The 13,398-nt window shown below is 44.6% G+C and overlaps 2 protein-coding genes across 5 annotated transcripts in view; one reads left to right on the top strand and one right to left on the bottom strand.

Moving 5' to 3' along the window:
• NSUN5 (NOP2/Sun RNA methyltransferase 5) overlaps positions 1–7,754 on the top strand; it is a 59,662-nt gene extending 51,908 nt beyond the window's left edge. The window contains exon 11 of the transcript XR_011557574.1: positions 7,557–7,754. The gene's annotated coding sequence lies outside the window, so the exon portion shown is untranslated. The remainder of the gene's footprint in view (positions 1–7,556) is intronic.
• LOC139157846 (nuclear envelope pore membrane protein POM 121-like) overlaps positions 1–12,144 on the bottom strand; it is a 30,452-nt gene extending 18,308 nt beyond the window's left edge. The window contains exons 1-6 of one of the 4 annotated variants that reach the window (XM_070735030.1): positions 11,932–12,144; positions 5,902–6,117; positions 4,694–4,861; positions 3,264–3,344; positions 2,577–2,760; positions 1,126–1,238 (exon numbers count right to left, since the gene is read on the bottom strand). In XM_070735030.1, coding sequence (XP_070591131.1) covers positions 1,126–1,238; positions 2,577–2,760; positions 3,264–3,344; positions 4,694–4,861; positions 5,902–6,117; positions 11,932–11,987 — 818 coding nt within the window. In that variant the 5' untranslated portion in view covers positions 11,988–12,144. Of the gene's footprint in view, positions 1–1,125; positions 1,239–2,576; positions 2,761–3,263; positions 3,345–4,693; positions 4,862–5,901; positions 6,118–8,620; positions 9,149–11,931 lie in introns of those variants that run through there. The other 3 variants (XM_070735029.1, XM_070735028.1, XM_070735027.1) reach the window with 3 other exon arrangements.
• Positions 12,145–13,398: the final 1,254 nt, after the last annotated feature.

Raw genomic sequence — 13,398 nt, 5'->3', positions numbered from 1 at the left:
AAACTTAATTTGTTCCGTGACCAGGTTTTTAAGTAGAAAAGTTTGTAAGAAGAAGCAATTTTTCCCATAGAAATCAGTGTAAAAGCAAATAATGCATGTGATTGGGGAAACCACAGGGAGGATGGAGGCCCTGTTTCCTCCCAGGAGATTCCTAGGGAGGTCCCACAGAGGCTTCTCCCTGCCTTTTCCAATTATAATTTTGGAGGCTCAGGTTTGTAAGTGGAAAATGGTTTTTGAGAAGAGGCAAAATAATCTTGAACACCTGGTTCTTAGCTAGAAAAGTTCTTAAGTAGAGGCGTTCTTAGGTAGAGGTGCCACTGTATAGAGTCAACTGCTGATATAGTGGTTAAAGCATCAGGCTAGAAACCGAGAGACTCTCAGTTTGAGTGCTGTTTAGGCATAAAGTGACCTGGATACCTTGAACCAGTCACCCATTCTCAGCCCTGGCAAGCAGGCAATGTCAAATCACTTTTAAATCTTGCCAAGAGAACTGCGTGGATTTCTGCAATCAACACTGGTTTGAAAACACACAAAAAGGGGCAAGTTTATGAAACCAGAGTATTTACCAAAAAGAGGCCTCAAAAGAATTGTGTCATACTTGATCCTTTTAGCTACCGTAAGTCTAAGGAATATTAATTGATTGATTGGTCCTACTTATATACCTCCCAACTCCCAAAGGATTCTGGGCGACTTCCAACAAGTAAAAAAAAAACAATTTATAAAAGCATCATAAAAATATTAATTAAAAACCCTACTAAAACATATATACTGTCATTCGTGACCGAATTTAAGCAGCATCTCATTTGATCAATGGTTCCAAGCCTGCCGGAAGAGCCAGGTCCTTGAGCTTTGCGGAAGTTCGGCAAGGTAAGGAGGATATGAATCTCAGGAGGCAGTTGGTTCCATAGAGCTGGAGCCACCACAGAGAAGGCCCTTCCCCGTGGTCCTAACAGCTGATATTGGTTGGTTAGTGGGACCTGAAGAAGACCGACTCTGTGGGCTCCTTTTGGTCACTGGGAAGTATGCGGCAGAAGGCAGACAGCCTGGCCCTGAGCCATATAGGGCTTTATAAGTGATAACCAACATCTTAAATGTATCAAAAGGGCAAAGAAAAGCTGCACTCACGTGATGTTGGAGCTGGGAGGTCTTGCTTTCTTGTTAGGCTTTTCAGGTGTTTGAGACCGAGAGGATGCTGGGCTGGAAAGAGGAGTGGCACTTGGTCCCGTTCTCCTCAATAGCTAAAAGAGAGAAAATAAAGCCTGAAGTGCTAGGTATTAGAAACAAGAAGAATCTTTTCAATGCCTTATTTAGGGTAGGTTTTAAGCAGAACATTTATATATACAGAAAATTAAATTAACATAGTCTCTTTTGAAATCTACTTACACAGGAGGTGAATGACAAAAAGAAATTTTCATGATTAAATGCTGCCATCTAAACCTATGCAGTTATAATAAACTTAAGAATCTCCCATGCCACTTTTATTTTATCTATCTATCTATCTATCTATCTATCTATCTATCTATCTATCTATCTATCTATCTATCTATCAGATTTGTATGCCGCCCCTCTCCGTAGACTCGGGGCGGCTAACAACAATAATAAAACAGCATATGACAAATCTAATATTTAAACTTTTGTTCTTGAAATCCTATCCAATCACTGGCCACTCTAATACTGCTGCTCTATTAGGTTCCCCAACTCAACTGTATCTCCTTGTTTCAGTCTCTTGGTGGTCTTTGCCGGATAGATCGGCATTCAGTATGCTTGTTTGCTTTGAGGAAAAAATTAGACTTCCCTGGTGAGTCTACCCCATTATAGCCATAGCAGCTGGTTACCTTCAGGTTTTTTGGAACTGTCAGCTACATTGTCAGATTTGCTGTGTATTTAATTCTCATGGGCTCTTCTAATTCGGTCTGTTGCCTATGAGATCCCTGATAACGTTTGGCAATGACTGGTGGGTAGAACACCAAGGGCCTTTGAACAATTCATGACATATTCATGACAAATTTTATTATTTGAATGGATATGTGATGAAGATATTATCCAGGCATGGATACCCATAGGTGTCCTGCAGATTCAGCTGTTAACTGGGACTGTCAAAGTCACTAAGATCTTAGTAAACAACCTGGATAACAAATATCAGACTGGGTGAAAAGATTTAATGGAGTAGTGTAACTTTCAGCATACAAATCAGTAGCAAGGACTGTCCCACCTCTGATAAATCCACCAAATGATAAGGCAAACTCCAGACCCTCTTCTGATAACTTCCCTTCATACAACATATCAGATCCCACGAAAATCTTAGATTGCATTCATAGATCATTTTACAATAATGTATGAAACCCGGCAAGCTAAACTTCACTGATCTGCAGTCATATTTTTAAAGAGTAAAATCCCTTTCTCGCTGTATTTATTCTTCTAATTTGAGACTAAACAGAAACTAATATTTGTATGCAGATTAATCAAGTTTTGTTCAATAGAAGAGAATAGCAAGTTGTCATCATTTCTGGGAACTACAACTGGGAAATACCTACAGTAGCTTATGCATTAAAGGAGCTAATCATCTTACAAAGTACCTCTGAGACAAGACCTTTGGTAGAGCTGTATGAGCTGGCAATACAATTACGGCTAGAGGCAGAGCCTATTTTACCACACACAGGCAGACTATTCGCAGAACTGAGGGAAGAAGTGCGCGATCTCTTAGAGGAGCTATCTTCCAGGCAGTGGGAAGGAAGAGGTCCCCGCTTCAGAGAGCCAGGCCTAGGACAAGAGACAGAGGTTATAGGTTTGCCACAAGACAATTAGATGCATTTTGCCAAAGCACAGTTTCCAAAGTGCAATGAAGAAATTTATCTTGCTTCTTATGGTTTACAAGCACAAAGACTACAGAGTACATTTCCAGCAGAGCCATTTTTTCCCCCAGGAAAAAGCCCATGGAATTATGTTCCAGCTTTCAGAGGCCCATTTATCCAACTAAAAATCAATCACATTCTCTTCTGTAACTTCACAATACCGAATTCACTCTCCCAAGAGCTCAGTGAAGCTATATCTCTTTAGCCAGGTATTTAAAATCTTATTTATATATTTATCTTTCATAAATATATTTTTATATATTTTCTAGAAATACAAAAGATAAAAAAGCTCAGCTCACACTCCTACCTTTGAAAGATCTGTGAAGCTATATCTCTTTAACCAGGTGTTTAAAACCTTATTTATATATTGATCTTTCATGTATCATTCACAGCAAAGCTCCTGTCACTTACTTGGGCACAGGAGAAGCAGGTGCTCCATTGGCCACCATGGGCTCAGTTGAAGAACGGCCACTTCCAGTACTATCATGTCGCCTGCAGAAAATTAAAAAATAAGAGATTAAAAGAATGATTTCATGTGGGGTCAAGAACACATTCTGTCTAGCAGCATTCCCAAAGATCTCTGGTTCAACTAGTTCACCGTAACGAGGAAGTTCAATTCTAACAGGAAGGCTGATCTGAGGAAAAGAGAGCCGGAGTGGCGCAGCAGATAGAGTGCAGTACTGCAGGCCACTGAAGCTGACTGCAGATCTGTAGGTCAGCGGTTCAAATCTCATCACCGGCTCAAGGTTGACTCAGCCTTCCATCCTTCCAAGGTGGGTAAAATGTGGACCCAGATTGTGGGGGCAATATGCTGGCTCTATTCAAAAGTGCTATTGCTAACATGTTGTAAGCCGCCCTGAGTCTAAGGAGAAAGGCAGCATAAAAATCGAATAAATAAATAAATAAATTTTTTTTAAAAACACATTTTGGCAATTTTTCAAAGATGAATCAGAAACAGGTTACAATTAGGAAATTTTAATATTTTAAATATTTAACTGTTTTCAAACTTAAAATGCCATGAGTAATGGTAGCAGTTCCACTACTCATTATCGCATGCGTTATACGCCTTCATTTTAGGGGGAAACGTTCTCCAAGTATAGGTGTCTTATTGAAAATAGTTTGTACAAAGTCTATGAAACTATTTATTGGATTTATATAAATGCCCTAAGATACCAAAACATCAAGAAATACAACTGCATTTTCTGAAAATAAGTTATCCGTATTCAATATAACTGGTTGGTTTCCTAACAAAGAACATCCCCAAAACATGGGCCAAAATTATTGCTCCAGATGTCTGTTACACAGAACATTTGATATTAGATATCTCAAACCATAATAAGGTGCATATTTTATATATTCATTCCTGCCTGCCTGTCACATCTTTCAGTTATTAGCATGGTGGCAATATGGTCACAAAGTATTTGGAGTCAAAGTGTGAAGTAATCTGATAATAACTTACAGAAGGTGTTGAAGGAAATATTGATGCAAGCATTCTGATTCTTTTAAACCCTGTTGCTTGGTAGAATAAGTCCTAGCGGCAATTTGCTTACATACAAAACTATATGTTTTCTGCAAATCGTTTACCTGTTGTTGTAGTATAGACCCTGCAAAACATCTCATGCAGAAATTTTACAATGAATATGGAAGAATACTTATCTTGGTCTGAGGATTAAAATATGAAACATGTCCTACGTAAACAGTATTGCTATGATCCATCTCAGAAAGTGTTTTGTTCAGATTAAAGTTGAGTTCCACTCAACTTTAACCAAAGCATTTAACTATTGTGTTAACTTTGTGAGGTCTTGTTCTGCAGCATGAAGAAGGAGACCATTCATCATTACCTCTTCTTGTTCTCCGGGTCATTAGGAAAGGTTTGGTCCTCCACTCCTTCTTCCACAGCTCTCTTCCGTCTCTCCTTGAGAGCATTCAAGACCGTTTCTTTTGCACAAGGATCCAGGGTAGTATTAGATGCTGGAGAGAAAGCCGCCGGAGAAACCAACTGCTCCAACCTGTCAGATGAAATGATAGTAGTCACAAGAATATGAATTTCCTCTTATTGTCCATATGAAGCCAAGGGACTAAGTTACCCATTCCTCATGCCCACAGGGTCTATCCAATGGGATTCAAACTGAAAAATGGCTGAATATAGGCAATCTGTTCACATCAGTTCAGGGTTCACTTGTGACCTCACAAAAAACTTCTAAGGCAATATGATGAGTGGTTAAGAAATCATTTTGGGGCCAGGAATTGTGGAGGCTGATGACAGGAAGAGGAATAGCTCAGTCAGTTCCCCCAATTAACTAACCAAGGTGTCCTAAGTAACAGGGTCACAAGGAAATAGCTTCTGAGATTGCCAGGCTTTTCACAACATTTACATACAGTGGTACCTCTACCTAAGATCGCCTCTACTTACAAACTTTGCCTCTTCTCAAGAACCATTTTCCACTTACAAACCTGAGCCTCTGAAACTGTAACTGGAAAAGGCAGGGAGAAGCCTCTGTGGGGCCTCTCTAGGAATCTCCTGGGAGGAAACAGGGCCAGAAAAGGCATGGAGAAGCCTCAGTGGGGCCTATCTAGGAATCTCCTGGGAGGAAACAGGGCCAGAAAAGGTGGGGAGAAGCCTCCGTGGGGCCTCTTTAGGAATCTCCTGAAAGGAAGAGGGCCGGAAAAGGCAGGGAGAAGCCTCTCAGGGGCCTCTCTAGGAATCTCCTGGGAGAAAACAGGGCCAGAAAAGGCAGGGAGAAGCCTCTGTGGGGCCTCTCTAGGAATCTCTTGGGAGGAAACAGGGCCTCCACCCTCCCTGTCATTTCGCCAATCGCATGCATTATTTGCTTTTACATTGATTCCTATGGTAAAAATTTCTTCTTCTTACAAACCTTTCTACTTAAGAACCTGGTCACGGAATGAATTAAGTTCGTAAGTAGAGGTACCACTGTATATGACTATAAATCAGGAAGAGAAATGAGATCCCTCCAGGAAGAAGACCCTTTCTGCAATCAAGCCTGCAAACCTAAAAACTGCCCAAAAGCATTTATTGAAGCAAACTCACAGTGGAGAACGGCCAATTCTGTTGTCTGGCCGGGCAATCTTCACTGTTACAGGGCTGTTGGCAATGTTAGAAGGGCGAAAAGTTGGCTTGATTTTCCGATTATATTCATCCCAGCAAATTGTAGGCAAGGTTCCCAAAGTAGCATATTCGGCTTGCTGAATAGGGTAGCGCCGCGCAGGAAGCATTGTAAAACGCGATGATGAACTCGGGTGATCCCTAGAAAAAACGGAGAATAAAATATGTAATCAACGGAAATGAAGAAATGATATAAGCAGCAAAACTGTTCCTGTAAAAAAAGCCCGCAGGAAATGCATCTCGGACTAAATATACATCATCGTTTACGTCCATTATATTCATTTATTATTTTTGTCAGCAAAGGATATACATAAAACCAAAATGCTTTAAGTCCTGTTTCCTCATTCAGCAACAGAAAGATACCACCTCATCAGTTCATAAAGTTATTTCAAAATGCAAATAGAGAATCTATCACTCTATTCCCAGCACATCAACACAAAGATCAATAAATCTAGAAAGTGAGAGCATTATGTATTCAAGATAGTTTGCAGCAAACTTCAGCCATAGAATTCATTTGCTTATTTTTGAGTTGAATTTTTTTAATCTAATTAACCAATTTAAGTGAAAACTGAATTACCAGAGAATACTGATTTACAAAAGGACAGAATATCTGTTTTGCACACATAGTAGCTGTTTGTCTCAACTAGTCTTCGGAGAGGAGCGGCATACAAATCCAAATAATAAATAAATAACAACCTCAGTCTTGCTTACAACCTTGAGAAAAACCTTGACTCTTAGTTACTAGCAACATCCACTTAGACTTCCAGCTCTCTCCCTTCCATCACTCACATCTGTCTGAATCCAATATGAGAAAAGTGGTAAATGTGTCACAGACACATGCGTTTGAATTTGAGCTTCTGCGCCAGAAGCACAGGGAACATAAGCTTCTGCATCAGGGAAACCCAGAGCACAGGTGGAAGAGGAAACTGACAAGAGCTCTGATGAGGCAATGGTGATGGACGAGGGAAAGGGCAAAAGAGCATCTTCGAGAATGCAGTGAAATCAAGCTAAGTTTAATATCAGAATAAACTGAGAGATAAAACAATCAAACACGGTATGATGAAGATGCTATATCTCAGGGACCGCCTTCTGCTGCACGAATCCCAGCGACCAGTTAGGTCCCACAGAGTGGATCTTCTCTGGGTCCCGTCAACTAAAGAATGTCGCTTGGTGGGACCCAGGGGAAGAGCCTTCTCTGTGGCGGCCCCGGCCCTCTGGAACCAACTCCCCCCCAAAGATTAGAATTGCCCCCACCCTCCTTGCCTTTCGTAAGCTGCTTAAAACCCACCTCTGCCGTCAGGCATGGGGGAATTGAGACCCTCTTCCCCCTAGGCCTTTACAATTCTATGCATGGTATGTCTGTATGTATGTTTGGTTTTTTATATTAATGGGTTTTTAATTGTTTCTAATATCAGACTACTATTGTACACTGCTTTATTGTTGCTGTTAGCCGCCCCGAGTCTCCGGAGAGGGGCAGCATACAAATCCAATAAATAAATAAATAAATAAATAAAATTAAAATTATAATATAATTGTATTCCTCTTTTTCAACCTCTGCTGTTCATTTCCCTAACATCAAGGTCGAGCAAAAGAGAAACAGAGCGAAACGTGTACAGAGAGGAAGGAAAAGAGCCTCAGTAAAGAGAAAAGGATGGGATGAGAACCTGGCTCCAACCTGAGGGACCAAATAAAACGGTAACAATTACAAAAACCCAACCCTACCAATAATTACAGGAAGCCCAGATAATGGGAGAAGATACAAAAGGAAAGAAAAAAAAGAATGCTAGGTATGAACAGCAAAAAGTAATCCAACTTCTAGAGTTCTGCCTGGTCCAAAATACACTTTAAGAAGCATGTATATACACACATGCGCATTCAAACACACTATCTCTCTCTCTGCATTTATATTTCTATATACACATACCCATTGAAATAAGAGCTGTGCAAATATGTGCTGAGCAATATGTGCATGCAGTTTGAACGAACACAGACACATTTTCCCCTACTGTGTACAAGCAGATGCGGAGAAGAGAAGCAGGTTTCCAGCCTGCTTCAGTGGTTCTCTAACCAAGTTTGAAGGTAGTGTGAGCATCTCACTGAAATATTACCCAAGGAATCTATCTGGTCAAGTGTATGCTCTTTTTCACTTTCACAACTGGAGGACCGATATCCACCAGGGCAAAGCTTTTCCCAGTGCCACCTCCATTCCTGCAGCACAGGCCACACAACAATGTGCAGAGTGCAATGCAAATTCCTAACAGGGCGTGAGGAAAGAAGGAAAGGAGGAAGGGAGGGGAAGGAAGGAGAGAGAGGGAGAAATTAAGGAAGGAAGGAAGGAGAGAGAGAAAGGAAGGAATTAAGGAAGAAAGGTGAGAAGGAAGCAAGGAAAGAAGGAAGATGAGGAGAGAAAGAGAGAGGAAGGAAGGAAGATGAAAGGAAGGAAGGGGAGAAAGAGAGAAAGGAAGGAAGATGAGAAGGAAGGAGAGATGAATGAATTAAGGAAGAAAGGAGAGGAAGAGAGGAAGGAAGGAAGATGAGAAGGAAGGAATTAAGGAAGATGAGAAAGGAGAGGAAGAGAGAGGAAGATGAGGGGGGGGGGAAGACCGAAAGGGCGAAGGGGCTCCTCTACAATGAATCCCCTTACCCGCAAAGGTGCCCCCGCCTCCTTTCAGGCGCGAGCAGCGCAGGCGAGGAGTAGCTCATGGAGGGGCCCCCGTTGGCCAGGACGGCGTCGCTGCCGCTCTTGGAGGCGAAGGAGAAGCGGTGGGTCAGCATGGGGGCCCCCCGCAGGTCCTTGCCGCCGCCGCTTAAGCCCGAGGAGGCGATCCAGGAGCCCGCCGCTCCCGCCGCCGCCCCCACGATCAGCGAGAGCGCAGCCCCAGAGAGGCCCAACACGAGCACCAGCAAAGAGAGCGACGCCGCTGCCAGTCCCGTCGCCGCCAACACCGCCGCGGGGAAGGCCCACTTTCCTTCCACAAGGCCCGGCCCGACGCCCAACCTCCTCCTGACCCGCTGCTGTGGCCGCCCCCGCCGCCGCGACGGAGGCCACCAGCTCCAGCCCGGCGCCGAGCCGCCCCGAGACATCGAGGCCGCAACGGCTGCCTCCCCTCCTTTCCTCTCTCTCGTTCTCTCGCTGAAGGTTTACCCCCCGCCCTCACTTCCTTTGCCCGGCATACACCGCGCGCGCCACACGGAGAGTATGCAACGGCCAGCCGGGCAGGCGAGTTGGGAGATGGGCGTGGCCTTGGAGGTTGAAGGAATTAGCGCCATGAGAAAGGGGGCGTGGCTCCCAGGGGCCCGGGTGTCTCGTAGGCGCGTGGAGGGGGAGAGGTAGAGAGGTGACAGGCAGCGCCGTACAGAACTACAGAGGGAGTTTTTCTAGTCCCCGACCTAGCTAGCTGACCAAAAGGCTGGCTCCGTACGAAACATTGAAATATGTTAAAGGATTAAATAAGATTCAGGAGAGAAGTGTTTTTAATAGGAAAGTGAACAAAAGAACAAGGGGGCACTATCTGAGGTTAGTTGTGGGAAAGATCAGAAGCAACATGAGAAAATATTTTACTGAAAGAGTAGTAGATGCTTGGAACAAACTTCCAGCAGACGTGGTTGGTAAATCCACAGTGACTGAATTTAAACATGCCTGGGATAAACATGCAGTATATCCATCCTAAGATAAAATACAGGAAATAGTAGAAGGGCAGACTAGATGGACCGTAAGGTCTTTTTCTGCCGTCAAACTCCTATGTTCTGTTTCCATAAATTCTCCAACTATGCTGCGGGGAGAATTCGGGGAGTTGGTGATCCACAAGTCTTAAAAGTTGCTAAGTTTGGGGAGTCCTCCAGATCAGTATTTCCCAACTTTGGCAACTTGAAGATATCTGGACTTCAACTCCCAGAACCCCCCAGCCAGCAAATGCTGGCTGGGGAATTCTGGGAGTTGAAGTCCAGATATCTTCAAGTTGCCAAGGTTGGGAAACACTGACCTAGAGGACTGAGAAGCTCTATGGCAAAGCTCCAGCAAACTTAGCAACTTTTCAGACTTGTGGACTTCAACTCCCAGAATTCTCCAGCCAGCAGTTAGAAACATAGACGATTGATAGCAGAAAAAGACCTCATGGTCCATCTAGTCTGCCCTTCTACTATTTCCTGTATTTTATCTTAGGAGGGATATATGTTTATCCCAGGCATTCAGTTGCTGTGGATTTACCAACCATGTCTGCTGGAAGTTTGTTCCAAGCATCTACTACTTTCAGTAAAATATTTTCTCACGTGTGCTCCTGATCTCTCACCTTGCTCCCCAACTAACCTCGGATTGTGCCCCTTTTTTCTTGTGTTTACTTTCCTATTAAAGACACTTCCCTCCTGAACCTTATTTCAATGTATTTCAATGTTTCGATCACGCCCAACCCCTCCAGACCAGTGTTTCCCAACCTTGGCAACTGGAAAGATATTTGGACTTCAATTTGGTCAGAGACCAGTCAGTGAATCCCCTCCCTCCCCCTCAAAAGAAAAACTCCCTCAAGGCCTCTCTGGCTGTCTACCCCAGTGTTTCCCAACTGTGGCTACTTGAAGATATTTGGACTTCAACTCCCAGAATTCCCCAGCCAGCAAATGCTGGCTGGGGAATTCTGGGAGTTGAAGTCCAAATATCTTCAAGTTGCCAAGGTTGGGAAACACTGCTCCAGATCATGGTTGTCCCAAAGCAGGGGCAGATTGCTCTTACCGCCACTCCTGGTGCGCTACGCATGCAGCTTTTGGTGTCTTGTGTGCATGCACACATCCAAGCATGGTTTTTCTACTGGAAGCAAAATCTTGTGAGGTGAGGTGTGTGTGTCTATCAGATGTGCAAAATTCTGCATGCACAGATGCAAAAAATTGCTGAAATCTCTTCTGCGCACATCCTCTCGTGAGATTTTGCTTCCTGCCCATGCGCAGAAGCAAAAACACAGCAGGATATGTGCGTGCACAAGTCACCCGAATCTGCGCGTGCAGCTCAACTTTTAAAGGTATGGTGCCCTTATCTGTTCTGATAGGAAACCAGTACTGTCCCAAAGTTGCTTTTTCAGGATGTTTCACTTCTCATCCAAGAATAGGACACATTGGACACACAAGAAATTTTTCTTGGTGCATATGCTCTCAGTGCACAAAAAAGAAAAGCTTCTTCAGCTCTGACAGGATAGTGGGGAATAAATCCTTCATATTCCTGGTCATTTGCATCCTGTTGAGGACTTTTGAAGCTCTTGGAGGTTTATCTGTGTCCTCAGGGTCACCAAACCTCCAAGTGCTTCAATGACCATCTAAAAGAATAGAATTCTTTATTGGCCAAGTGTGATTGGACACACAAGGAATTTGTCTTTGGTGCATATGCTCTGAGTGTACATTAAAAATATAGATTTGTCAAGAATCATGTGGTACAACACTTAATGATTGTCATAGGGGTCAAATCAGCAATGAAGAAACAATAATAAAAATCTTAGGATACAAGCAACAAGTCCTAAGTGGGAGGAAAAGGGTGATAGGAATGATGAGAAAAAACTAGTAGAAATAGTAGTGAAGACTTAAACAGTTTGACAGTGTTGAGGGAGTTATTTGTTTAGTAGAGTGATGGCTTTGGGGGGGGGGAACTGTTATTGTGTCTAGTTGTCTTGGTGTGCAGTGCTCTGTGCGGACGTTTTGAGGGTAGGAGTTGAAACAGTTTGTGTCCAGGATGCGAGGGGCCAGTCAATATATTCACAGCCTTCTTTTTGACTCGTGCAGTATACAGGTCCTCGAAGGAATGGGAAGAAAGGAAGGAAGATGAGAAGGAAGGAAGGAGAGAAAGAGGGAGAGGAAGGAATTAGGGAAGGAAGATGAGAGGAAGAGAGAGGGGAAGATGAGAAGGAAGGAAGATGGGGAGGAGGGAGTGGGGTAAAGACGGAAAGGGCGAAGGGGCTCCCCTACAATGAATCCCCTTACCCGTAAAGCTGCCCCCGCCTTTCAGGCCTGAGCAGCGAAGGCGAGGAGTAGCTCATGGAGGGGCCCCGGTTGGCCGGGACGGCGCCGCTGCGGTTCACGCGGACCAAGGAGTAGCCGTGGCTCAGCACGGGCGGCCGCCTTCGTGCCTGGCCGACGCCCCTTGAGCCCAAGGAGGCGACCCAGAAGCCCGCCGCCGATGTCGCAGCCGCGACCAGCGGGAGCGCATGCCCAGAGGGGCCGAACAAGAACATCATCAAAGTGATGAACGCCACCGCCAGCACCGCCAAGTGGAAGGAATACTTTCCTTCCACAAGGTCCTGTCTGATGCCCAACCACCTCCTGGACCGGTGCTGTGGCTGTAGCCATGGCGAAGGCCATCTGTCCCCGCCGGGCGGCAAGCCGCCCTGGGACATCGAGGCGACAACGACTGCTTCCCCTCCTCTCCTCTCTGTCGCTTTCGTTCTCTGACGGTTTACTCCTCTTGCTGGAATACACCGCGCGCGCCAAACGGACAGTGACCAACGGCCAGCTGGGCACGGGAGGTGGGCGTGGCCTTGGAGGTTGAAGGAATTAGCGCGAGGAGAAAAGGGGCGTGGCTCCCGGAGGCCCGGGTGTCTCGTAGGCGCGCGGCGGGTGGCGAGGTGGAGCGGGAGAGGGAAGGTGGTGTCTGGTGGCGTAGAGCAGTGTTTCCCAACCTTGGCAACTTGAAGATATTTGGACTTCAACTCCCAGAATTCCCCAGCCAGCATTTGCTGGCTCGGGAATTCTGGGAGTTGAAGTCCAAATATCTGCAAGTAGCCACGGTTGGGAAACACTGGGGTAGAGAGCCAGAGAGGCCTTGAGGGAGTTTTTTCTTTTGAGGGGGAGGGAGGAGTTTCACTGACTGGTCTCTGACCGAATTGAAGTCCAAATATCTTTCAAGTTGCCAAGGTTGGGAAACACTGGTCTGGAGGGATTGGGCATGATCGAAACATTGAAATACATTGAAATAAGGTTCAGGAGGGAAGTGTCTTTAATAGGAAAGTGAACACAAGAACAAAGGGGCACAATCCGAGGTTAGTTGGGGAGCAAGGTGAGAGATCAGGAGCACACGGGAGAAAATATTTTACTGAAAGTAGTAGATGCTTGGAACAAACTTCCAGCAGACATAGTTGGTAAATCCACAGCAGCTGAATGCCTGGGATAAACATATATCCATCCTAAGATAAAATGCAGGAAATAGTATAAGGGCAGACTAGATGGACCATGAGGTCTTTTTCTGCTATCAATCGTCTATGTTTCTAACTGCTGGCTGGAGAATTCTGGGAGTTGAAGTCCACAAGTCTGAAAAGTTGCTAAGTTTGCTGGAGCTTTGCCATAGAGCTTCTCAGTCTTCTAGGTCAGTGTTCCCCAACCTTGGCAACTTGAAGATATCTGGACTTCAACTCCCAGAATTCCCCAGCCAGCATTTGCTCCAGGTCATGGTTG

This window comes from Erythrolamprus reginae, chromosome 1, assembly GCF_031021105.1.
Source record: "Erythrolamprus reginae isolate rEryReg1 chromosome 1, rEryReg1.hap1, whole genome shotgun sequence".
Lineage (NCBI taxonomy): Eukaryota > Metazoa > Chordata > Lepidosauria > Squamata > Dipsadidae > Erythrolamprus > Erythrolamprus reginae.
The sequence above is the reverse complement of the archived record's forward strand: the minus strand, read 5'-3'. Positions and strand labels throughout refer to the sequence as shown.